The sequence below is a fragment of the Mastacembelus armatus genome, chromosome 21 (genome assembly GCF_900324485.2).
Source record: "Mastacembelus armatus chromosome 21, fMasArm1.2, whole genome shotgun sequence".
Classification (NCBI taxonomy): domain Eukaryota; kingdom Metazoa; phylum Chordata; class Actinopteri; order Synbranchiformes; family Mastacembelidae; genus Mastacembelus; species Mastacembelus armatus.
Genome location: NC_046653.1, coordinates 18660933 through 18688285, shown reverse-complemented (window position 1 = coordinate 18688285; position 27353 = coordinate 18660933). Strand labels below are relative to the sequence as shown.

At 41.6% G+C, this 27353-nt stretch overlaps 2 protein-coding genes across 10 annotated transcripts; both read right to left on the bottom strand.

The window, feature by feature from the left end:
- On the bottom strand, window positions 1-23640 carry tbc1d4 (TBC1 domain family, member 4). 9 transcript variants are annotated; one of them, XM_026295340.2, is made up of 24 exons: window positions 22671-23640; window positions 16848-16976; window positions 16532-16769; window positions 16025-16269; window positions 15077-15166; window positions 14588-14692; window positions 14292-14424; window positions 14103-14194; window positions 13867-13977; window positions 13084-13206; window positions 12553-12612; window positions 10354-10568; window positions 9748-9900; window positions 8985-9142; window positions 7994-8206; window positions 7004-7006; window positions 6363-6524; window positions 6088-6246; window positions 5590-5690; window positions 5346-5489; window positions 4021-4180; window positions 3673-3842; window positions 3231-3407; window positions 1-2648 (listed from the first exon to the last, which is right to left on the bottom strand). In XM_026295340.2, the coding sequence occupies exons 1-24, from the start codon at window positions 23067-23069 to the stop codon at window positions 2418-2420; spliced, it is 3771 nt and encodes a 1256-aa protein (XP_026151125.1). In that variant the 5' UTR covers window positions 23070-23640; the 3' UTR covers window positions 1-2417. The 9 variants fall into 9 exon arrangements, with proteins under 9 accessions (XP_026151125.1, XP_026151123.1, XP_026151124.1 ...); XM_026295338.2 differs by having other exon boundaries at window positions 10354-10571; window positions 22671-23639; XM_026295339.2 differs by lacking the exon at window positions 7004-7006 and having other exon boundaries at window positions 10354-10571; window positions 22671-23638.
- An 882-nt stretch (window positions 23641-24522) lies between these two features.
- On the bottom strand, window positions 24523-27190 carry commd6 (COMM domain containing 6). The gene is made up of 7 exons (XM_026295643.1): window positions 26999-27190; window positions 26408-26466; window positions 25965-26030; window positions 25789-25865; window positions 25483-25651; window positions 25217-25369; window positions 24523-25132 (listed from the first exon to the last, which is right to left on the bottom strand). The coding sequence occupies exons 1-7, from the start codon at window positions 27021-27023 to the stop codon at window positions 25082-25084; spliced, it is 600 nt and encodes a 199-aa protein (XP_026151428.1). The 5' UTR covers window positions 27024-27190; the 3' UTR covers window positions 24523-25081.
- Window positions 27191-27353: the final 163 nt, after the last annotated feature.

Here is a 27353-nt window from a genome sequence, read left to right as displayed (position 1 = left end):
AACAAGGCAAGGTGAGGTTTATTGAAGAAGAATTCATGACTGCCTCTTTGCTTTCGTGTAGCCCTCATGTTTACAGTATTGTCTTAAAACACAGTGACATAAGCACTATTTAGTAGTCAGGACACATATAAAGACCCTTCATTGACCACAAAATATTGACACAATGGTCTAATATCTCCAAGTAAAGGAGAATAAAGGCCATCATTAGCTTTTGGCACCACTTAAGAAAAATCTAACTGTGTAACAATAAGTAAACAAGTGTGGTCATGCTGAACGGCATTTAGGGTGAATTCATTCATTCATACAGTTCTGAAAAACAACCACACCTTTGGTTCAGTGTTCAATTTCTACAATGCACAAATACTGTGAATAAACAAAATACAGGCAAGAAAAGACAGGACTGTATCTTAAAGATCAATATTTTCAAAATGAATAATTTGATATGTGTCACTTTCTCAACTGCTGACAGGATCTCTTCTGATCACTGGGACGTATTTCTCTATTATTTCTAAGAATTCTTTGTGAACACCTGCTGAATGTCACATCCTGAAAGGTACTGTCAGGCTGAATTTATCAACTTATCAAACTTTGTAGGAATTAATTGCTGAAATTTTAAAAACTGACCTGCTCTGGGCAAAGCTTTGCTAAACAGAAAAATATTACCTTGTATCTCTCAGGATATAACTGTTTGAACTTAAGGTTGAGAATAAAAACTGTACAGTGAAATAGACACAAAATGTGTCACATTTTGCCACCAAGGACAGGAAGACTGACAAACACTGTAAGTTATTTTTTTTTCCAAGAGAGCTATTACCTTGTTTTTAATGTGCAGGTGTTTTATGAGAGCAGAGTCAAGCCCAGCACAGTTTTGCTACAATGGTGACTCAGACACGGAGGTGGGATTAAAACAAAAGTGAGCAGAGATCCAGGGACACTCTTTCAACCCATTTGAACTGTCTGCCCATACAGCCAGTCAGTTCACTGCACAGTATGTGTGCATCTCTGCGTGTGTGTGTGTGTGTGTGTGTGTGTGTGTGTATACATACACTCTATGTATTACAGACAATCTCAAAAGGAAACTGAAGTGACTTTAAGTTCTTATTTCCTTTGTGGTCTTGCCACTCACATAAACACTTGAGTTTCACTGCAAACATGAAATTGAACATGTGACTGAGAGCAATGCTGCTGCAGATATGTGTTGTCTAAATCCTGAACCATACAGCACTACCTTCTTACAGTACCAAATTGTGACAGAGTAAGATGATGTTGCTAGTTCTGCCAAACATTTAGTTGACAAAAACAAAAATGCCATACAGACATTTACAACAAAACCATGTCATGTACATTCAGAAGTACATCCACCTTCGTTTTTCTGCGCCTCCTGGGGAGTTTTAATGCCACTTCAGTGTCTAAGCATGACGCTAAAACAAGGCAACTCCGCGGTCAATTGCACAGGAAACTGAGAATGCAGACACCCTCACAGCCTGCCTGAGCTTTGGAAGAAACACTTCCTCCTTTAAAGATGCAAGTGCAAGTATTTGCTCTCTCTCTTATGAAGGCATTGGAGTGGTGCTGAGATCTGAGCAACAAAAAAACATATATATTATATATATATATATATATATATATATAATATATATAATATATGTGTGTGTGTGTGTGTGTATGTGTGTGTGCATGTGCGTGTTCAAATTTAAATCCTAATATGGCAGGTGTGCACCCAGATATATCTGTGAAAAACAGAATGACCTTTGGAGGGAAATTACTTTCACAAAGTTTTCAAGTGAATAAAGTAAAATCAAAGCAATGTGAGGAGCCTGAGGCAGAGTTTCCATCACTGACATAAGATCAAAACTAACAAAAACAATGGGGTGCAAGTCCAGGATTGTCCACACTGGTGATGGCTATAACCTGAGCCCAAGGTCCAAATCATTGGTTGCCAAGACGAATCCTCTTTTCACTGTATCTGTGGTGCTACTTGATTGGTAGTAAATACAACAAGGCAGTGCTTAAAAATATTTGCAAAGGCAGGCGCACTTCTCACTTGTGTCAATCAAGAAAATATCACTGTGATTACCAATGATCTGAATAGGGAAATATGTTGTGCATCAAGATCTCACCTTCAAACTGGCAGTGCAACAGATGAGACAGAGCAACAGCTTTGATGCACTGGAGGAACCGTCTGTTTGCTAATATAACTGAAACCATCCTCCCACCACTCTATTATGTGCAGATGAATGTCATGTAGCCATTTCCCTATACAGTCTGCACATCTCAACTTCATACATAGCACATTTACAAAGCCCTGCCACACTTGTGCAGCGCTACAATATCTGTGGAGCTCGGCAGCCTTCCACTAAAGCAGTCCCCATTTGTTCACTTCATTCTCTGTCTGTGCAACAGACCCCTCGTTACCATCAGGGTTTTTTGGCTGTGGTTTTGGCTTTCCCATTGGGTCCTGTTTTGATCTGGGTCATCTCCACATCTGTCAGGGCGTCAGAGGGAAGGCACGAGCGCATGCGTTCGATGGTCTTCTGGTAAGCTGCCCTCTCCTGCTCCAGAGAGCGAATCATGTGCTTCATTTTGCTCTCCCGAGAAAGGAAGTTCTCCACGCTTGTCTCTAGCGTCTGAATCTTCTGCCGTGCGGCCTGGGGGACACAGACATTGTACATCGACATTTGCACAGAGGGTAGAGTCAAAGCGCTGGAGTTACAAATACTAGTGAAACACTAGCATGACTTTGTTTGATGATTCTACCTGAAAATCTCAACAATAAGGTGCAAACAAACATTAGTTCTTTTTCAATGTTGCATTAATAATTCTCCAACAACCTGATTCTAAGAGTTCTTTGTCACATCATGGGTCAGAGCATCACAGCATTGACCTTCATTAATTAGGACTATCAGACATGATTTTCTCAGTCCTGCTGCACAGATTCACATAGAACCGAACAAAATGACAGGAGTATTTGGAAAACACATACCATTCAATTCCTTTGTCTTTCTGTCATTTTCACTGAGGTTTTAACTTATGTTTTAGTGCCATCTATGGGTAGACTGAGACACAACCAGCAGCAACTGTTGTGGAAGTGTAAACAATATGACATAATCCCTCACCAGTGCACCGATGTAACTAAGCTCTGATGCAGAATTTAAATAATAAAGTCTAATTATACATAGAGACCAAACAAACACAGACCAAAACAAAAGTTTCATCCTTTATTTCCTTACCTGAAGTTTTTCCAGCAGGTCCATGTTCTGCTTTTTCAACTGTGCATTTGTCTTCTCCAGTTTGTCGAGCCGGTCAGAATCATCAGACAGTGGTCCTGTATCTAACATCTCATCCTGCAGGACGTGGTACTCCACCTCATATGCGTGCAGCTGCTTAGAGATGTCCATGTCCATTACCTGAACAACAACAGGTTACACAATGAGACAGATGCCATTAACTGAAATGTCATTATAAATATATTGTTAAAAGTTAATTCTGGTTATATTAATTATTTTTCTTATTTGGTCTTTTATGAGACCAAAAACATATAATATCACCAACCTTATACTTTAACATTAATTTACTAGACAGTGTGTGTGTGTGTGTGTGTGTGTGTGTGTGTATTACATGCAATAAAATTTCAATGGGTCACTGTGCTTAATTAACATAATTTCCCACTACCTTTGCAATGGTCTGCTCCATTTGTGCCTGAGTAAGGGTTGGAAGTGTAGTTTTCAGATAGTCCACAATGCTCTCAAAGCTGTCACACTCCACTATCTCCTTCTCATGGTTGCTCAGCAGACAGAGGGCCACCTTAAAGATCACCTCTGTCCCCTGGACAAATATAAAATCTAGAAGAGAAAAAAAAAAAAACACCGGCAAAGCAATAAAAACATTAATGCTTGACACAGTTTACCTTTAAGCTGTAATTGTCATGACGCTTTTTAAATGTCACCCTTTGAAAACAGCATTGCGCTGATAAGTGTTTGTGTGAGAGCAAACACAACGGCCTTTATCATAAAATTATACCAAAGATGCGGGACACAAAGCCGAGGGGGAACTGTGAGGCGAAGAGTGTGAGGAACCACGGTGCAGCGTAGAGGCTCGGGCAGATCTCGTGCTCTTCAAAGTGATTGTACAACTCGCGATGGTAGTCGTGTAACAGTCTGGAGAGCTGGTACATCTGAATCTGATAACACAGATAGGTTACACAGGCATAAATACACACTTAATTACAAATAACACACACACATACACACACACAGCAAAACGTGCTGTACCAGATCAAACTGGTATATCAAGATCTACAGGGGACAGAGTACCACAAGAATTAACAACTTTGGCATGAACCTTTACCCAGTCAGGGACCTCCTTAAGTATTGCGTTGCGACACTTGCTCAGACATGTATGAAATCCAAATATTTGATGTTCTGTACTAACTTTATGATCCTGACAAGTCCTACACTAAAATGCACGTCAAACAGAAAAGAGAAGCAGAAGTTAACTCAAGCTAAAATTAGACTGTTATCAGTCTTACAATTTCCTGACAGTTAATGCACAAAGAAGACAAGTAGTACCATTACCTTCCCGTAACCAACCGCTGCACAAAGAACGGCACAAATTCCTTTCGTCTTTGCGAGCTTTGGATTGGTCTCAAAAGAACACAACTACAGGGCAGAGAGCACTGGATCACTGCTCGGCTAAATGGTTACCTGATAGAGATTAAACATTACCACGCCTGCTGGTTCTTTCACTGCTGAGGTCAGCTGATGTTTAACTGAAGTTGACAGAGCCACCATCCAGGTGTGGTTTGAATAAGAGGTGGAGACACTTGACAACTTCTCTTTTCTGCTGCTAACTAATACACCCTACAGGTGAGAGGTAACTGGGCTACTCACAGCAGGCAGGTGGTAAATACTGAAAGTACAGAAAAACCAGACAATCCTGGTGAAAACTGGTGCAGTTCATATGTTGCTGTTTTTATTCTCAGTGCCCCTTGGTCAGACCTATGAACTGCTGTCAGCCACAGTGTTTTTCCTGATAGTTCCAGTGGGGGTGCCAAAGTTTTAAATTGTACTTCTAGTACCTTCAGTGCTCAAGGGATGTTTTTTTTCCTGCAGTACCACATGTAACAAGTGAGCACTGCTGTATTTAACAGTCTGGTGAGACCTGTCAATTGGCTGCAATTTTACCATATTGAAAATTAATGCAGGTGAACAACTAATCATGTTTGATGTTGAACCCCAAATTATCATGCAGAAATGAAATGTCAAGGGTGCCGTTTCTAAAATGTTACAAAATAAGAACCATCAGATTCTAGTAACGTGTTAAAGTGCAGCCAACCATGCGCTGACCTGCAGAGAGATCATGTCAGGTCTGTACTGCCGCCTGATGCCGAGGTCATACATCAGGAACTTCAACATGTCAAAGGCCTGGTCTTCACTCATGTGTAGCAGCAACACTCCGGCCACAAAGCTGATACCCTGGCAGTAACCAACCTGTGTGGCCCAAAAAAAAAGAACACGCTTTACATTTATATCAACCACACAATGATTTTATAGTGCTGCACTATGGGGCCTACAGGAATACAATATGTACCTCTGTATCCAGCAGTGAGTAGGCTTTCAGGAGGTTGTAAAGGGAAAGCTGCCCTGCTCCCAGCTGGGCTGAGAAATACTGGTGGGAGGGGAAGGTCCGGCCTGAACAAAGGTGATATTTACATCTGGACATTTAGTGACGATAACGGTGAGCTTTTAACACGACAAGAAGAAAAAAGCACTACTGAGAATTATGTATTAAGCTGAGCATTAAAAGGTAGAGTACGTGATCTTGAAAAAACAAGCAAGATTTTGAAGGGCAGAGCGCACACAAGTACGAAGAAGGTTGACAGGCAGGTAGGCCATCCAATGGTTTTGTTTGAGTCAATTAAAAGGATCGGTCAGACTTTTTTCAGCCCTGCCGCTGCCACACATGACTGAATTAAAAAAATGTAACAAAAAGGGCTTCTCAAAGGAATCACCAACTCCACCCTTACTAAAAGTAATGAGAATGTCTAAAATATAAAACAGGTCAATCCCATTACAGCTGTGTGCACACCTAGATCCACCAGAATAGAGTGCTGCTGTGCAGTCAGCTGCTTTAGCAGGTCATGGTAGGGGGTGTCTGGTGCGTGCTGACGCTGGGGCAATCTGTGGTGCAGCCGGTGCTGATGTGAAAGGAGCAACCAGATCTCCCCACGCCTGCTCTTGGGAACACCTGCAGATTACACCATAACATGAAAAATTATAGACACATGAATAAGAGAGCATGTTTTCACTATGCCTTTCACTCAGGTTCTTACATACAAAAACATGCACCCACACATCACGCACCTTGGCAGAGTGCACGATATATCTCCTCTTTGTCTTGTGGGAGCGTTGTTCTCCCTGGAGCTGTCAGTTTTCTCTCCCACATTGCCGGTGCATCTTTGGAGCACGGGCCCATTTCCTGGTAGTTCAGCTTTATCTTCCGGATGTGAAGCTCATCTCTGCTCGCTGCAACACAATCACCAGAATAAAAAGAGATAAAAGAACATATTCAACATCAGTTTGTCAATTAAGATGCTCTAGTTATACCAGAAAATCTAAACCAAAGACCCACGAAGGAGGCTGTACGAGAAAAGTACAAAGCTTTTTTGTCTTTGATTTTGTTTAAAATGTAGCTAATTGAAATAAGTCAGATTCAAAAGCAAGTGTGGATACAGTCCCTCACACCAGGGAAAGCCAACCATGTAAACATAAGCCACAATACCCGCATTAACATCGAAAATCCATCTTTATCAGACATGATGAAGAGGCTGCATCAAGAGAGTGGGGACAGGTACACAGGAACAAAACAAAAAGACCATATAGTATGACTGCCCCTGACCATGCACACAAAACCAGCTGAAGTGAATGAATATACAGTAATGAACAGCACCCAAAGTCATGCAAACCATCTGCGTGATCCCAAGGGCTCCTTTTACTTTGCTTACCTTCTATTGAAAATGGTTATTCACATTTAGGCCCTCAGGTCAGAGTAGCAAACAAAGGAAAAAAATGCATTGGTACAATAAATTATAAAAGCTACACAAAGTAGGTGCATCCCAAGGCTAAATAAAATCAAATAAAATCTTTTACTCCTGCTCATCCTTTTAATGTTGCTTTTTTTTAAATCCACATTTTGACAAGGCATGTAAAAAAAAAAAACTGACACATCATGAGCTTAGATCGATCATGTACAAATTGGGGTTTATTTCATGCCACTTCATTTAACGATCTATTTTTGATACTGAAGTATGTAATTAACTATCCAAATGGCCTGTACTTCCTCCTCTCCCTTCTATTCCTCCCTTTATCTCCTGATAATATCTCCTGATAACTTCCTGGAAGAGAAGGAAAACAGGAGTGATAAAAAGGCTTTGACATGCAGCCTAAAGAACCTGGGCCATTAGGGGGCGATGTTCTGGCAAAATCCATGTTCTGTTATTTTACTGTAATCTGAACTAATAGATGTATCACGGTTGCCTTCCTATTGAGAATAATGAGTTCAATGCATTGTAACCTGCATACAGTATAGTATATAGTTGTGCACTTGAATCCCACAACTATTTAGCAGCATTTTTTAAACATTGTAAAAATAAACAGAAATGGCAGCATAATAAGTTGTTAACTCTGATCCTTCTATCCCCGTCCACGCTCATAAAGCCTCAGTTAGGAACAACACGACTTCAAGGGTTAGAGTGTTTGGACACTGGTATAAATATCTTTTACAGGCAGATAACATTTAGGAATTTTGTGAGATTTTAATTAGTACAGCCTCATAAATTTCTAATTAGAAGAGAAACTTGCACATTAAACATACAAGGTGATATCGGTGCAACAACATGTTTTTCATATTTGCAATTTAAGCAACCAAAGAAAAGTTTCGTTCTAGAGCAATAATCATAGGTCAGTTACGTGCACAGTAGTGACCCAGCACTCACCCTCTAGTCTCTGGTTCTCTTTCTCCATGCGCAGCAGTAGGATCTGCTGGTGGATGGCGGTCTTCCAGAGGGCCCGGTAATCAGCACCGGTTTTCTTAGGCCTCTCCACAGACAAAGAGTCATTTGCTGATGGAAGCAGAAGTCCCAGAGGGTCCAGACTTGCCTCCAGGGCATGAGGAGAGAGCGGCAACAGCTCCCTGGCATCAGAGTTGTCTAAAACACAACATCCAAACATCAATGGGAAGTACAAGAAAATATATTTCATGTCAGTTTTTAAATTAACAGTGAGTTAGCTTTTGACTTTTGATGGTTTGATGTTGCCACTCTCAACAGCCATGTTTTCTGCAGCAGCAGGCAGCTCTGATACTCAACACTAGCTTTAAAAAATGTCATTTTGACCTTAAGTGTGGGTTGCTGAGTGGAGTGAAACGTGGACTTATTGGTGCTGTGCTGCTGTTTGGATAAGAGGATATAAAATAAAGAACAGTATTTGAAATGTATGAGGACTATTGCTTTATAAAAAAACAGCAGTTATATTATTATTGAAATTCAGTTTCTCTGATTTGCCTAATAACATGGTACCACTTTGTTGATTAAAAGAGCAACATGTGGACACCAAATAATGAAAAGCATAAATCAATATTGTGATAACTATGATACTGTATTATTAATGCCCTAGGTCTGTGAGTAATCTGATGCATTTTAGGCTCACTTGAAAGAAGAAAAAAAAGCTAAATGCAAAAAAACTGCCCATGGGAACATGTAGGAGGATCACTTTCATAAGTTCCTTTAGTGGTGTTTATCTAACAAAGATGAAAGGGGAAAATGCTTATTTTTTTCCAAACCTTATTGCTTGGGAATAGTAATTTTCCATTAAAACCAAATGTTCCTCTCTTTGTACTCATCATGTGCTTGTGGATTATTCAGAGCTCATTCATTGTGCATCATGCTGTGCCTTGCCTGAGCGCTCAGATGGATTATTTTACCAGACCTGCGTGCTGCATGGATGCAGAAGGCTTGTTCATAGGCGAAGCGACCCTCAGGAAGATTTTCTGTCTCCAGGAGACCCTGCATGGGGTCGGGGGGAGGCCTCCACTCACTGAGTCACTGCTGCAGGCAGACAGTGTCCTCTTCCTGCCTTCCCCATTGCTACGAGAGAAGACGCCACAGACACTCGATAAAAATCAGTCAGGTGTCATCTTACACCAACACTCTTTCAGCACTCTTTTACACATGGACACACACGCGCACAGACAGACACAGCTTTCAGTACACATTCCTAAGGCATCATGAACCAGGAAAGGGGTTGGAGTGTGAAATGCAGTAAATAAAGGCTATAGATCCAGGTTAAATACAATTTTGCCATGCAACAAAGCTTCAAATTCAGATTCAAATACAACCAGAGTTTATCAGCATCCACTTCTACTTCTGAGCGAAACAGGAAAAGGGTGGGTTAAGTTGCAGTGACGAGGGGGGCAAGAAGTCACTGGAAAGTATTTTAACTAATAATAAAACTTGGAATATTAAAACTTGACTTGTAACAAAAAGTTGCAGTGGAAAGACAGGAAAAAGGTACAAAGAGAGAGGAACTTAAAGGCTGGGTGTTAAAAGGTTTAGGAAACCAAATACATGTGCAGCTACTGCCATCCCAGCAAGAATCAATTCATCCCTCCCACCCATCTCATCCCCTTGTCAAGTCCCTGGCCAGTGCATTTGGGTCTAAGCAGGGGGTTTGTCTGAACACCCCCTCTCACCTCTTTGGGCTCCCACTGTCTGCCAGGGAGCTCAGGGAGCCCAGCGAGCCCTGGTAAAAGCTTTTCAGGAAAGTGGGAGTGGAGAAAGAAGAGGGGAGGCTGAAGGAGGACTCGCTCTCCGAAATGCTGCGCGTTCTCGAGATAGCCACGGGACTGGGTGAGCCAAACGTGAAATGCCCACAAATGAAAAACAAAGACATTAAACAAAAGGTTTTCTAGTCGGAGCACAGAAAAACAGTGAGGAACTCATGAGGGATCAAAACAGTGACCGGAAACTTGTGATGCTATTGTTCAAGGACAGTGAAGCAGGAGGTGGAGAGACTTAGTACTGATCAAAGTGCTGCAAATAGATTACATTGTCTACTATATGTATACATCAAAGGTCAACTAAATATTTAGTTAGTGGGAAGCTGATTAAAAGAAAAGCAACAGGTCCAGAGTTTTTAAGCAGTTTAAGTTCACTTTTGTTGAAGAACTTTAGAATGAAAAAACAGAACATCAGCTCCTGCAAATTTACTAAAGAGATGCATATTTTGCATTTATCATTCCTCCCTCACAATGGTTCAAACTAGAGACTCAGACACTGACAAGCAAAGTGGGAGTTACCTGCTCTGCAGTAGTTCAGGGTTAACAGACTGTTGTCTGCGCAGCGGAGCCTGTTTGTTCTGGTTGGCCGGGTGTCCCTCAAAGGAGATACGTTTCTTCACAGGTGGATGGCTGAAGGTGTGGGCACGGCGACGGAACTGCAGGCCAGCTTCCGGATCATCGTCAGGGAAAGCAGGAGGGGAACCTGGAGGGGAGGGACCAGGAGAGTCCTCATCCTGCTGAGGAGGACAGATTGTGAGAGGGAGAAAGATGTCAGTGTGGAAGAAAAACCCTGTATGAGTAACAGAGTGTCAAAAAATTTCCTATCTAGATTTTTTTAGAGCATGGTTGGATTTTCTGATGCACATGACTGCACGAGTGAGTTACAGAGCAAACCTTATAAGTAAATGATGAATACTGACAAGGTCTGGCAAAGCAAGAATCCAATAACAAACTCCTCTAAAATATTCTGTATAGCTGCGAAGGTCAAAAAGAACTGGGTAAAATTAAAAAGGTCAAAGGTCAATCTAAATGTCTTTGGAAGTTACACCACACACAGCCTGAAGCCAAATAAAACACTCAGTGACTCAAGTTACAGGTCTGCACTCACCTAGCCAATGGAAACCCACACCAAGAGCCATTCCAGATTCAATTTTCCAGTCAACACTCTTGGACACTGTGTTGCCTCATGCCTCAGGGCACAACTCCCACATCTATTGTATTCTAATGGACAACGTCCTGTGACACACAGCATCACATACTATTGGTTGGGAGGACCACAGCGAGTCAACTCCACATAAAAACCCAACAATCTCCTCCCATCATGCCTCTCCAAGATGTGACATGACAGGAGATATTTAGCAATTTTCGAGCTGCTACTTTCAAAATGCATCAAGAAATTTAAAAAAAACTGAAAGACTGATGGAGCTACTGTCACTATCAAAACACTGCACACTGCAATAGCTTTGTGTGTCTGCTCCACACCTGTAAATTGTGCTAGTTGTCAGCCGAAGGAATTCACTATGATTTAAAAAATGTTAGGAGACAGTGATAAGACAAAGCAGTTCAGATCAGACGCTCGTGTAATGTTGTGTCCTATGACAAGCGTAGGAAGAGGAAGCCAGCACAGGCATGGCTCAGCAGATGCAAAACTGGACATCCTGACTTAGATTTCCTGCTTGCCAGGCCATCAACATCCTGACCCAATCCCTAGATGATTACTTACTCACTTGAACCAGCCAAACAACATTTTCTGACATGCAGAAATATAAAAAAAAATGCAGAGCATAGATGAGCCTTTAAAGTGAAAACAACAGATTCTCCTTGTACATACACACTGCAATAACTGACTTTAATACAGAAATGGCAAAAATGTAACATCTTCAAGATCCTTGGTGATTCATATTTTCAGTGAATCTGACATTACATGATTAATGCAACAGGGAAAGTCTACTAAGTCTATTTTGTGTGTGTGTTTAACACTATGAGCAACACCTCCTTAAAAGGGAACTCACTGTTTGCACCAAGTGTGTTTACAGGTCAGACTGCATATGTGAAAAAAGCTGCGTAGAGTCTTTTGCGACTCTAAATAGAGCAGATGTGCAGATCTGATAACTTTATTAAAGCATTGGCTGAGAATGAAAACTACAGTTCCCAAAAAAAAGCTACAAGCATAATATACAGTACATACCAATCTCTGACCAAACTGTTGGCAAGAGTGTTGGATTGTGGGTAATGTATGTACCAGGCATTGACAAAAAGACAATGATTTTGATCCTTTTTGTTTTAAAGCTTCCATCATTACTTTGACAGTTTCACAGGCGCTTGAAGCCAAATCAGTGGAGCACTCTTAACTCCATTATGATTGGGTCACAAGGACGACATCCCATTCTCACTTCATATTTTGCACAGCACCAGTGTAGCCAACAACCCCACATGGTTCAATGACAGTTCTGTCAACACACTCTCTGCTGTACTGGTCTGGCTTCATGGCGAAACTGAAAATGTCAGACTAATGCAGTGCAGAATCATGTGTCCATATAAGAGCATTGTCAGCAGCCTGCAACTAGTGACACTGATGAAAGTGAAAACATACTTGTCATGATCTTCATTTCCTGAGGATAGAGCTGGAATATAATGTTTATAAAAGTCACTGGGTAAAAACTGAGAATTCCCAGAGTGAAACTGGAAGTTCTCTGGTTTCTCCTCAAGGACACTTACTCTTTCAAAGCCACTAACGCTTCCCATGCTTCCCAAGCGGCCCCGCATTCGGCTGGCACCCTGGTGAAAGGAGTGATTGCACAATGTGAAACAAGTTCAAGAACAAGTACATAGAAACATGTATGAAAGTGACAAGAAGTCACAGTTGGTTTTAATAATAAAGAGACTGGCTAGAATGACAAAAAGACAAAGATTCCCTGGCTTGATATTTACAGTGTCATTGTTCGGCTACGTCTCAGAGACAATAACAAATGTCAGCAGAGATATCCGATATGCCTGGATCCTTCTAAGGAATTATTCTGCTATCTCAGAGGCAGATATGGGTCAATCAAAATCCCCTGAATGACAATGACACAGAACCAGCAGCTGATACAAAGATTAAGAGCTAATATCCTGAGAGAGAGAGAGAGAGAGAGAGAGAGAGGGATAAACTTAGAGAGAGAGAGAGAGAAACTGTAAAGATAAAATAACTGCAGGAAATTAAATAAAGACAAAATGTGAGGCCAGAAAAGAAAACGTGTTCAGACCCACCCTTGCAAAGATGTTCTCCAAGGAGCTGGTGAGCGAGGTTCGTGCTTTATTCTTAAGAATATCAAGTTTGAAGCGACTGCTGGTGGCCATGCTGTCTCCTGGTGATGAGCTGTTCGCTGCATTCTGTCAGATTACAACAACAGGCAGAAGAAAAATCACAGCATCATCAGCTTGAGTTTACAAACTCAGTGTAACCATCCAATAGCACACCATGTAGCAAAGACTGCAAGGAATAGCCCAGAGCTGCTGGTTGCTGTAAAATAGTGGACCTGTTGTTGATTTTTGCCATTTGAGTGATAATATTTAACAGGCAACCCCTCGGCTAGATCATGCTAAGGTAATAATCCACCCTTTCAATGGACTGCAGCACTAATTCTGTTAGTAACCAGCTTAGCTTTTTTTCCAGGAACATTTTGCTTTCAAACAAGAAGTGATTAAGTTTACAACAGCAGCAAGAAGCTCAAAACTACTACCGCCATCACAAGGAACAACATTTCCACAATAAATACTTGCAGGAGGAGAGACACAGACACATTATATTCTGAGCTATTGTGCATAAAATCCAGAAATCATTGTTGAAAAACCCCCTGAAAACTTTTGAGGCATTGAGGTTATACTATTTTATTTTGAAGAGATTTTTTGTGAAAATGTTGTTTTTTCTGTTTGTTAATTCTACTACTAAAAGCAGAGAAATCAGCGTATACCAGGCAATCTGCCTGTTTCTGTGATATACTGCAGCAATGCAATTTATGCTGTAAATATATGACGTTTTTGAGTGTTTACCAGAGGGGCTTCTCCAATGTGAAGGTGGGACTTCTGTTTGGTCTCACAGAGCTGTCTCAGATGGAGAATGACCAGTTCATTCTCCTCTTGGTCTGACCCAGGCTTTAACCTCTGCAGACATGTACACACAAAATAAATTCACTTCAAAAAAGGTGCTACATTCGCCAGTCAATGAACAAAAAATGTAACATGCTTCTATATTTCCAGGCAAAAATCTTTCTTTAGGTGAACCTTACCTGAACTCGCTCAAAAATCTCTGCCTGCTCATTGTCACTCAGCTGGGACAGATATTTTTGGATGGCTAGCTTTGCTCTGGGTGGATACAGACCTAGAAACATAAAGAGGAAATGAGAATCCTTCTTCATCTTGCTTTAACTTAACAGACAGACCTTGCATCAATAAATTCATGAGTTTGAGCAGCTCACCCTCAATCCGCTCACAGAGCTTGTGCAGGTCGTGCATGGGGCAGGCTTCACATAGCTGGACCTGGGTCTTGTTGCTTTGCAAGGCTGCTGCTGTAGTGAAGGCCTGCTTCAGGGTCAGCATAACTTCATCCACCTGACAGATACAGTCAAATATAGCACACACACACACACACACACACACACACACACACATGCATGCATGCACAGGCAACATAGAGAGGTTTGTAGACATTCAAATAAAAACTTTGTGCTGAAAACAAAATTTGATTTTTATTTAAATCCTTTGTGTGACTCACCAGGGACTCGCTGGCACACTGGAAAACATAGCACACATACTGAGCAGGACCAGGCTCTGACTGGTCCCGACAAATGAATCCAAAATGGTCAGTCTGCTTGATACCCTGTGTCAAAGTCAAGGAAACCAGAATGACTTTCAGCATCTTTATATTCAGTACAGCAATACAAATGATGAAACTGCCCCTAATAACAGCACATGGCTCTTGACATCCTCCGTTTCCATTTTCTATTCAATCAGTAAAACGGCCACTTTGCTCATACTAGACGCTGCATTACAGGATGTCCACTTACAGAAATGGACAGCAAAAATGGAACATATTCCTACATTACTGATACATGACAGATGATTTAACATAAAAAGCCTGCATAGCATAAAGACTATTGCCTTAGATTTCCCCAAAATAAATGCCCAGACTTACTCTTCTTCTGTGGTTTGAGTGCAAATGGAAGGCTTTTAGTGTAAATACAGCAATTAGAAACAAACCCACCTGACAGCAGGATGAGATATCTTTGAAGTTCTTCTCCAGCACCACTGTTTTACTGTCAGGACTTATGAGGTTTACTTCAAAACGCCCAACCTGGAAAACGTTTATTATGGTCAGACAGACTCATTAACACACACATGCAGATACATAAAAACAAAACATTAATATCTTCATACTGTTTGTAAATCATGGATATAATGTAAGCCAAAGAGGATCCCAGACGTATGTATCTCATGACAAGAACTACAACTACCCTCGAACTCAATGACGGACATAAATGCACTTGCACAAACAAAATCAAGGTCAGAGAGTCTGCACCAACGATTTTTCCCATAAACCACTGCTAATATTGTATCATATTGAGCACTGTGCTCTAGTTTTTAAAATTAGCTTCATGAGGAAATGCGAATGATGTGTGAGGAATGGCAGCTGGCTCACTCTGCAGCCCACATGCTTTTCATAAAGCAGGAGCTTTATGTTTTCACAGGAGTAGCACTGTAGTCACAAATTCTACTCAGCAGAACTACTGACACAGGGCCACACTAGTCTATATGTGATATAGTAACTGCACGTCACATGCACATAAAAATGATTTGTAGTCGTGAGAAACTCAGAGGCTGACCTACATGGGTTACAGTGACAAACAGCACTTCTGGTGTAACAGCTCAAGTTCGTCAAGATAAATGACTGGAATTCAATATAATAGAACCCTTAGTGCTGGCCAAGCAATTGGGCACAAACTAAGCCACATGCTTTAATGACAGGACACTAATGTTAAAATAAAGCCCCTTAGTGATGCATTCAACCAAAGGACTGAGAGACTACAGTCAGCTAGACTACGAGATAACGAACCACTGAGTCACTGTTCATATTCAGAAGCTAAAAGAGCAGAAGTACAGCACATCATTGCTTCTCATGGAACTGTACTTTTCCACATTAAATCTCCAGTACCTGGAAGAGCATAGTCCGGTTCTTGTCTGCATCTGATGGCTGAACATGGTTTGGTGCACTAGCATGTCTGCGGCGTGTGGGACCCATGACGAGTCCTTCTCCTGGCTTCCTCTGCAGACTCCCTGCCAGGCTGCTGCAGCGTGTACGAAACTCCTGAGGTTCCTCAAATCCACAGTCCTCCAATATGCACTCGGGGAACGTTCCACGCAGGCTGCTTTGACTGGCACTGCTGGACATGTTTTTATCTGAACCAGACACATTAAAGACAAACTGGAGGGTTTATTGAGATTAACATTGCTGGCACAGTCTTATTTAAAATGAGTCAGCTGAATTCAAGTCAGCTACACCAATTCATGGAGCTTAACGTTAGAGCAGTTATTATAGTTGCAAACTGAGTTAAACTAATGCTGGTTCAGCTTTGGGCTTTGTTTATGACCAGAGTTGTGGCCATATGCATCATCCCAGTAAACAAATTTTCCTAACCCTCTATTGGGGTGAAGCCTTTACCTCCAACTGCAATTACATCCTCCAGTCCAGGAACCTCATGGTCTTCCATACTCTTATTCAGGACAGAGGAAAGTGGGTCTTCTTCTACCCCAATGAGGAACTCCACAGGAGCACTCTCTGTAGACCCTCGCTGACCGCTGAGCAGTCGTAGGTGCTTGCGTTCCGTCTCATGCTGACGAAACTTATCAATACAGTCATCGATGAGGGTGGACGGAGCCTTCTTATGCCCGACTGTTACCTGGAATTTATTTTTCATTACTTTGTTAAATGACTACACATCATACACTAGGGACATACAGCATGCACTGGTTTCTACCTTGCCACAGTAAAGCACTTCAAACTTCTGAGAGTTGTAGAAAGCCTCGTCAGCTTCCTGTTTGGGTTTGGCATCTTCCTTTAGGGCCGATTTGGACAGTTGGCGAATACTGCTGATCACTTCAGGGACCTGTAAGAAAGCAAAGTAGAACCAAGCGATATGAAGGACAGGAAGACATTAACATGGAAAACCATAACAAAAGAGCAAGGGAAAGCAAGTGGAACCAAACGCAAGAGATTTCCTCTTCAGCTCCTCCTACAACTGAAAAACATTAAAATACTATAGCTCAACACAAATGAGATACTGCAGACACAATAACACAGATAGCAATAACCCTCTTACCTAGAAAAACATATTTTGTAAGGTTTTGTTCATTTTTATGTTGAATTCAACCTGAAAACTCTGATGATAACCCCAGATGTCCAATAAAAAAGCCTAAATAATTTAACCTCAGCAGCTGGCAGCGGATGATTTCATTAGTGCTTTGGATACAAATTTAGACAGAAGTCAAAAACAGAACACATAAAACTATCTTTACAGTTCCAGCTGACCCAACTGAATAACAAATAACAGGACCTGACTTCATCTTGCGACTTTAAAAAACGCAAGGCTAAAAGAGAAAAGATTAAAACCTAACATTTTTCAGCAGCTGACAAATCAAACACTATACTGGTGTCAGAAGCAGGCAGGGAGCCAGGGAACACCCACGCTCCATAAGGCAGAAAACAAAGCAGAGGGCTGGGGAGAAATCAGACACTTGAAGGTCACGGAGCCTGTTTCTGCCTCACTGTGTGTGGCACTTCCACCTTGATCATAACATACAGGAACAGCCAGTGCCAACACACATATGTTTTGCTAGACGTATTATCATTAGCACATGGAAATCACATCAGCACAAAATGTCACAAAACAACTAATGCATAAGTCACTGTCGTATTGCTATTCAGCGTTGTCATCTCAACTACAAATTTTTGAAATATCTCTGCTATTTTTTTATATAGTCACTAATAATAATTAAAACTCCCAATCAATGAACTGAAAGGTGCTGTCAGGATAATAATGCTCCCTGTCCCTGGCAGCTGGGGTAGGCACCCTGGGGGGTGCCATGGAGTGGACTGCGGGGTTGATTCCCTCTTTTCCTTACACTCATCTACACACACTATCACTTGACTTCCACCCCCCTTAACAGGCTCCGTCTCTGGTACTTGAAAGCTGTTTAGGAAGGGATCATCAGGGTTGATCCGGAGTTTTCTGAGCCACTTTGGAGCTCCCTGATGGTGACCAGTTTTCATTATTGCTCCAGTGTCTCAAGGTGGACATGGCTTATTCTCATTCTGAACAGGAGCACCCACATAACCTAATACACCCTTACACAGTGTACACTCATTCTTGGCATCTGTTCTTTTTGTAAATATCTTGTATACACCGATTTCTCCTCCATGCCCTGTACTGTAAACATCCTATGTTTTGTGTTGCAATACAAAACAAACCATATGGTGATGCAGTGAATATAGGCATATAGTCCGCTATACTTGGGACTGTATTAGAGAGAATGAATCATTGCTGCAGTCAAAATTTGGCAGACAACTCTAAAAAGTGAGAGTTTAGACCACACAACCAAGGTCAACCAAATACTGCGTATAAAACAACAATGAAAGCTAAAACAAACAGTGGCTCCACACACTGTACACACCTGTATTTGATAAAAGGTGCATACTGACTGTTGAGCAAATATATGTATAATGGAGACAAGGGAGGGAAATTATGTAATCAAATATATAAGTCTTGTTTTAGAGGTGTGACAGACCAACAAGAGGGAAAAAGTAAAGATATAAATGTGAATCATGTAAAACATCAGGCCAAAGTCCATCGTTGACTGTCATAGAGTCTCTGCCACACGTCTATCCTATTGTTATAGAGCAGACATGTGGCTTCTATGAGCTATTTTAATGTCCCATTTTCCAAGTGCCTGTGTTCACACGGGTTGGGCTGTTTGTGGCTGGTAACAGAGAGTTGTACTGAGATGAGGCAGAGGGCAGGTGGGGGGGGGGGGTGTTGGCCACAGATACTCAGTGTTAACTAAAGTCTTTTAAGGAATCCTTTGAGATAAGATCAAAAACAAATGTCTGCACATAAACCTGCACATAAGATGACCTGAAACTTGTTAATATAATTTACAAAGCACAAAAAGCATGTGAAACCACACTGGCTACCTTTGTGGGATAAAGTTCAATTCTCCATTGGCACAGGCCGGTGTTGATACTACAAGGTCACGGTAACTCAGAGGCCTTGGTGGCTGGGAATTACAGCTGCACTCTCTGGCCTATGAGGCAGTTAGGTCTGTATCCTGCACCACTTCACCACAGGCGAGAAAATTGACAGCACCGTCTTAACATTTAAAGAAACTTCTGGATTATACACGAGTAAGATGACACCACAGCACCATTTGAATCTGATTAATTATTTGTAGTCTGTCAAATACGGAACCAGTAAAAGGAGCTCGCTGCTTGGGCAGAGACAGGCACAGACAGGCCGGACGCTGTTAGAAAGCAGAGGAAAGCTGTGTGTTTTTCACTGGAAGTCTATTCAAACATATCCTCCCACTCCAACGGTTCTTCAAGCTGAGTTTTATATTTAACCTTCATCCATCAATGCCTAGCTTTATCAAATAATATCAGTGACTGGTTGTGAAGCAAAGCCTGTCTACATAAACACCAGCAGCAGAGCACAGCTTGGGAGCTTAGGAATAAGCAAACACAAGGCTTGTCCTCTCTGAGCCGGTAGAGTCCTGAGCACTCTGGGGGCTCATGTAATGTCAAACCTCCCTACACAGCCCAATAATTTCTGATCAAACATTAGCTGACACCTTGTCCTGTTGCATTTATTGGCACCATTAAGCAAAACCACTGGGAGCTAATGAGGACAGATCTACAATTAGACCTAATTAGACTTGATTCAGAGATACACAGGGTATCATGGTGTCAATACAAAATAAGGATAAAAACGCAAATCTACAGAAAAGAAGACAAGACTCGTCCCAGTGTCGGACCAGAAGCAATATAAGGTGCTAGTTTTTGCAAAGCTACTCAAATTAAACAAAAGAAAAATAACTTAGATTACAGCTTACACTTTATGAAAACACACAAATGCATTTTTAAAAAGCCTGCTGCTCATAAATGTAACTTCAAGTGGAAACCTGCATGAAAACTGTTGCTTTAGTACACAAACCTATCTTTGTGTGGCTGGGACGCTCCACGTATTACCTCTAAAGGCACCTTTCTTTTTTTTTTCATATATTCATAGCTATGTCACTACAGCAACTGTGTGATGTCCTTCTAGTGCTTTTCCATGTGCCTGAGGACAAACTGGCCATCTCTGTTTAACAAAGCAAGACAAAGGTTCTTATGTCACTCTGAAATGGGGCAGGAGCTCAAACCCTGGCTGGAAATTACAGCGGTGACACAAACATGTGTCAAGACACCAGTAAACAAAAGGTGGTGAAATAGTAGCATATGCTTGTGCTCACATTTTGCCTACAGACTGCAAACAGAGCCTGGCTATCATGAAAAAACAGATAGGAGTCTATGATCTTTCGTTTCTGGTTCAGCAAGAAATGCGGTCATGTTAACAGGCAGTGATTGGGCCACATCACCTGCCTCGGCTGACAAATGTTAATGCATGTTTAACAAGAGGCATGCTTATCTACACCTAACAATGAGAGGATGAAGAAAGTCCTGTTTGCTTGTTGTGTTTCATGATAATACAGATGGATAAAAAAAAAAGACGTCAGTGTTTTCTAATGAGACCTTGAATAAAGCTGATGAGTAGATGGATGTGGATTCCACTGTGGTCTGGTTCCAAGTCTGAGCAGAGGTGGGACACACACAGGCTTGTGGTTCACACTGTGCAGACTCACGCTGTGTATTACAGGCTCGATAATGGCACAGCTGAGGAGAGTTGGGCCAGTGTTAAATTTGTCTCTGCTGCCGTGAATGTCTCACTAAGACACAGATCTGCATCCCAGACTCTCGGTCATGCAAAAGGTTACAATTAAACTCTAAACGACAACGTTTGTTCAACTCAGGGTTTGGTTGTTCTGCCATAATGTTAAGTTAAGTTAACCCTCTTATCTGGGATATACCAGTCAATGGCCCAGAGATGATTTGATTGAGGATTAAATGACTGAACAGCTACACTTCATGGTCAAACAACTGCAGCTGTCTCTAAAACCTTTACCATACTGCATATGTATACATGAAATCTAAAGCTGCATTTCAAGTCCAGGAAGTCAAACTGGATTTTAAGTATCCAACCATCCCAAAACACACAAACACTCACGCACAAGCACTTTTACCTCCAGAACATGATTTGTTAGGATTTCTTCCAGTTTAACTTGTATGACGCACGCAAAATCTAATTTACTGCTAATTTACTGACATTGGGTGCATCATTTCATTTTAACCTTTCACATCATATTGATAGACGCCAGGGATCTTTTACACAATATTCTCCTGCCATGTCTCCAGCTAAGAACAGATCTGAAAGCATGTCTGTCATCCAAAAGAACGAAGCAATATTTCCTCATCTCTTCAAACTCAGCTGAAGATCCACAGTAAGAACTGACGCGAAATACCTGGCAAATAAGTCATGAACAATAACTTCAGCAGGGTGTTGTTTGTGGCAGCATAACTCAGGCATTCCACATGGTTCACCTTGCACACGCTGCCAGTTTGCTGGCTGCCAAGGCAGTTTTTGTTGCGTAATAACACTGAATGAAGTATGTTCAAGACGACTGCTGCAAACATGAGGATCCCAATAAAGAGGCCAGGCAGCTCCAAAGTGCCTCTGCCTCGGACCTGCTGCCTTTTCTAATCTCAGCTTTTAGCAGCAGATAAACAGCTTGCTCACATACCACAGGAAACATGATGCAGCACAGCCATACTTCAGATCAATGCAAAATGTGAGTATTTGTTTCTGAACGTTATTTGTGAAGGTTTTCTGTTTCAGTGGGGAAACAACAATTACATGTTTGAGTTTTCAGCCTGTGTCACAACAGGAATCATGTTAGAACAGCCCCAGAACACATATAAAAACACAAACAGCATGTTTCAAACTCTGGTTCAGGAAGCAAACAGAGGTGCAGATCAGTGCCACTGGGGTGAGCTGCTGAGCATACACACACAGTATGACCTGAGCTGTATCTCAGCAGACCAAAAAGACATGTCTGCACATTGATTTTCAAACAATGACTCCCACGTTCCTGATTTTTCACTGTTTACCACATTTCAGTTTATTACTCAAGAGTGCCATGCTGATCAGCATGTAAATGTGCTGACTCGATACTGTGCCTGTTCAGTTGCTGTCACACCAAAGACACTAGAGTCTGGTCCACTAAAGAGGAAAGCACAAAGATGGATTAGCTCTGCCAAAAATCCAGTGTGCTGGGTTTATCATCCCCACTGATCGCTGGCCTAGATACTTAATACCAAAACAAACATGTTTGGACCATTGACTAATCAACCCTGAGATTAAATGACATATTTGTGACTTCAAGGAGATTTCAGACTTTGCAGGACAATCCTTTATTGTGTGTGTGTTTGTGTGTGTGTTCTCAGGAATGTTATGAGAAACATAAATATGATATAGTGAGTGTGTCACTGGTCACACAATGAAAGTCTTGTCCTAATAGAAATCTTTATTTTTAGGCTGGATTTCGCTGCTAAGGCCCCTTTTTTCTGTCTATTGTCCTTTACTCGCTATGGGGTGTACTCCCTTATTGCACTGCTGTGAGGGTGGGTATGTCTGACAGCTCAACAGGCCTACCTGGTTGGGGTCGCAGGCCCTAAAGACGTGACAGGACATCTCGGACTCAGGGTTGTCCGGCTGGCCCCGCAGGAGATAGGCAAAATAGGTGAGGTCATTACTGTTGTGAATAAAGCGAGAGATGAGCTGTGCTTTGTGCTCGAATATGAAAACTGAGGAGTTGTTGCTGCTGGAGGGGACGCATCGGATGAAGGGGGGGTTGAGGACCAGCTGAACTTCTCGCGGCTGCACCCCGGGGCAGCAGTCGCCCTTCTCGCTTTTCCTGCGGATCTCGGCCACCAGCCAGGGCAGCATGGGCAGGGTGGTCCGCCTGTCCAGTGAGGACCATCCGATGTAACACAGGGCGAACCTCCTTTCCGCCTTTTGGGGACTGTTCTCCTTCTCATCCTGACTCTCCATGTCGACAGAGCAGACCTTCCGCTGACAGCTTTGCGGGACTAAAAACTACTTTCACAACCGAGCGCAGCCGCGTTAGTTTGCAACAGTTTCCATGTCCACATCCACGATTTCTGTGCACACAACGGAGCGACTAGCTACGCGCACAACATGTGCTCGCCCTGTCGATCAGCTGAAAAACTCCATGTTATCCAAATCTCTCAGAAATCTCCTCCAGGTGTTTGTACCAGGTGTGCCTATATGGTCATATGTTTGGAGTTTGCTTCGTGCCTGATCTGCTCCTCCACTGTTTGCATGGGCAGCGAGTCAAACAATAAACAGTCCTGAAGTACACTGTCCCAACCAAGCTTGCTTTCTGAAACGTGGCTTTGGAGGAAAGCTCCTGTGTAAACACAAGTCGCCCACAGAAATCGGATTTCTTCCACGCGCTGTGGGTTGCGCCTGGAGTCCACAGGCCTAAAGTCCTACAACATTTAAATGCAGTTTAGTTTTCCAGTGTGTATAAAATGAACATGCAGGGTGTTTATCGCCTTTAGGTGCAGGTCTCCAGACTGTGATCCTTTCTTCCACAACGCCTTGGAGGTGGAGCGGCTGTGTGCGTCGACGGCCCGCCCACCCATCCCATGTGCTCGAGGAGTGGGCAGGGCCCAGCTCTGTGCGGAACGTGACAGGACGAGGCTCCGTCGCTCTCCACGGTGCATGATGATGGGATCTGGAAAGTCTCAATGGTTGGTGTGGAAAGTGGAAAGTCCTCCGGGCCCGTATCTCTGTAGGCTGTAATCCTGCTGACCACCTGGCGTCACTAGGTAAAACCAGCAGGGCTCGGGAAGCCAAGGCTTTGCCAAACGCCATATGTTGGCTCCATAATAAATCATACACAATATCTCACCGAGGCGTTTCCATATTAAGTTTATAAGTCAGTTGTACAGTATCATGGTTTTAGACAGCTGTAACGACATCTGATATGTTTTATACACTGAAGGAGTTCCCATCTACCAATGCATAATTCTAGGAGCTCCACCTATGCTAAAAATAGTCCCTGTGCCATTTATAACCTCATCACTAAGGCAGGAGCCTACTAATAATGTGTGTGCTTCACTTCCCTGTACAGGCAACCAAGAACACCTAAACACACCTCAAATTAAGGAATCACATGGTTGTATTTTTGCTCTTCAACATTATATTGAACTGACTGTCTACAATGTATTTTTGGTTTAAATAGAAAAATAAAATCTATGTTTAAAATGTGTAATCATACTTCAATATGTACGTTGAATTAGTTAAATCATTCCTCAAATCGCTGCAGACACTGTTGACATTTGAGTGTAAAACTGCCCAGCAAAGTCAGAATTATTTCTCTTGTTTTTTTTTTTTTGGATATAATAACCATGTAGTCAAAGTTGACAGAGCCATGTAGTAGGGACAAAAAATCAGAAAAAGAAAACAAAACACAGAGTTTGTGAAATTCACCTGGACTCTTTTACTTCATGCACTTTTCAATCACAAAATCTCTCTTGCAAAGTAGATGTGGAATTTTTCAAGTCTTAAATTGTATAAAATACAGGATGTTGTAGAGTGGGCTAACTACAATCTCCTACCTTTATAAAAATACTCTGTGTATGTATTAGAAACACAAAGATGGAGGCAAAACAAAGTTTAATGCAAAATGTGATTAATGCAAACCATATGTTAGTCAGGAGTTTGCAGCATTATCAGTGTAGATATACATTACATGCACTTAAATTAAATTCATGATGCCTGGATAACTTAATGGGAAGAAATATACTTAAATCCTGGCCTTCAAAGTGAAGGCAGGCATTTCTAACTATTGTAGCCTCTAACTTGAGGCCCAAAACGTCTGTGAAAAATGGAAGTCAAAGAGTCAACATGTGGAATTGCAGTAATTAATTTCCACATTTTGAGACATTCAGCAGACAAACATCAGTGTCAAAGTTTTCATCTGCTTGTTACACGTAAACTGGGGTTTAACTGCACTTAAGATTTGTCTGCAACCTTCACAGAGTCTCCATAACAGCTGCCATCTCCTTGAACTGCTTGTGAAAGTTCTGCAGAGGACCAAAGAAAAATATCAAAAAATTAAACCAGTCCAATAAATACAATAAAACCACAACATTCACATCAATACAGACCTGAAACTGTGGAATGGTCATCTCAAAAGACCTCTGACAAATGTGTCCAGAGGGCTCAACGATCTTCAGCAGTAGAGACACGTACGGGGAGTTGAGAGATCGACAGGTGTCGGAGCTCACTGCCATGCCGAGCTTCCACTGTATGTCCACCAACTAAACAGATACACCAAAACAAAAACTAGTCTTGTCATCAAGATGAGAAATTCTGTGCTCAGGTCATCAGAAGGTATTTGAAGTGAGGGCCACTGCCTTAGTTTCCGACAGACCTGACCGATGCTGAGCATGGCCTCCACCTTCTGCTGAGATTGGACTGATGCACCATGTTCAGTCCACAATCTGTGAAACACTTGAAGGTAGGCTTTGGGCCACTTGTTGCCGCCTTCCTCCAGCTTCGACACAAGGTCATCCCCAGAGAGATTACTCTTCCCAGCTGACCTGATTAAAAAAATGTTACCTATCACACCTTACACTACAATGAAGTGCTTGTTGTTGTATGATCTAAACAAGAAATAAAGAAGTTATCAAATCACCCAATTGCATTCAGAGAAAAAAAAAAAAAAGATAAACCATACCTAAACGTTAACAAGAGAAATCTGACAATGTTCTGAAGAGCTTCTGGGTCAAGTCTAACTCCACCTCTCTGAAATCTCTGCTCAGAAGAACAACAAAAAACAAGTAATGAAAGAGGAACTCTGGATGATGGGTTACTATAAGCAAAGAAAAAAATTCTAGGGAAATATTGACTCACATCTGAAATTTCAGCTGAATCTACTCCTCTAGACTGGCCTTGAAGATAAGTCAGAATGTGCTGACACTGTGAAGATTATAAGATTAGTTATCAGAACCAAAATACAACCTCTGTAGCAACAACACCACATCCTGTGCGACTTGCATATGATTTTCAAAGTGCCTGTAAAGCACTAAATCTATTACACTGTAGTTAGTATCTAAATGATAATCACATTAAAACATTACATTTGCTTCTCAGCAAATTTTAAAAATGACATATAAAGCATGTTTAAGAGATTAATTCTGTCCTTGTGGTGATAAAATACAAGAGACAAATATTAACAACATGATGTGGAAACTGTGTGGTGCTTCTTTTCTAAGCACTTCGATACCATCCATTAATCAGGGACCTTTGTTTGGATTATATGGGGACATAAACAACTAGAAATCAAATATACTCACTGCTTCATCTAAGAGCTCTGGAGAAAGCTTACAGATGTCACCCACAACTTTGTTGATGCCTGAAATACAGAAGTGGGAGGAATCATTTATCACAGGGTTTCCCATATTTTCTTCTGGACCCACAGCCGCTGGAATCACCAGTCAGTGTCATGTGAGCCTGACCATGTTTACAGTATTTCCTCCATATGTTTTCAAGAGCAGGCAAGAAACATAATCTGCCATAACATATAAAGCATTCATATAGATTTACATATAGTAAGTGCTTAAAATGTGCTTATTATATATTATTATATATTATATAGTTACCTCTGTGAAAATGGCTAAGTTGGATTAAAGGCACAAACTGGGTTTATGTATAAGTGTAGGGGATGTCTCTGGTAGGTGTATGGAAGATGACAAACAACTGTCTGGGGTCAGATATAAGGTTAGGTTCATATTTAAATAAACGGGAAATCATCGAAAAGGAAACAAGTTAACCCTATTCACTGAGTTATATATTCCCTGATGCTATACTGGTGTCCAGTGATATATTTGTTGTCTAATCACACTGTCAGAAAACACTGACCGCTGCTTCATGCAAATGAAACCCACCATATGACTCCCCTGCTGCTGGCATCGTCTCTCAGTCAAGCTGCAGGTCTGACCGCCCTGGCACTGTTGTAAACTTAGCGACTTTTAAAACACCTTAGGTTTATTCTAACTATTTTTCCAATACGCCCATCGATCATGAGAATAACTCTTAGGTCCAAACGACACATTTCCGTAAAGTTTCTTATTTGTGTAGGATTGCAAACCATTGTATAAGGTGCATACCGCCACCTATTGAAGCGGAGTGACATCTTCTCTTAGTTTTTTTACACACACACACACAAATCAGTCTTTGCATAAATGGAAAAGGACTGAAGCCACATTTTCCCTACATAATATATAATATAATATATATATA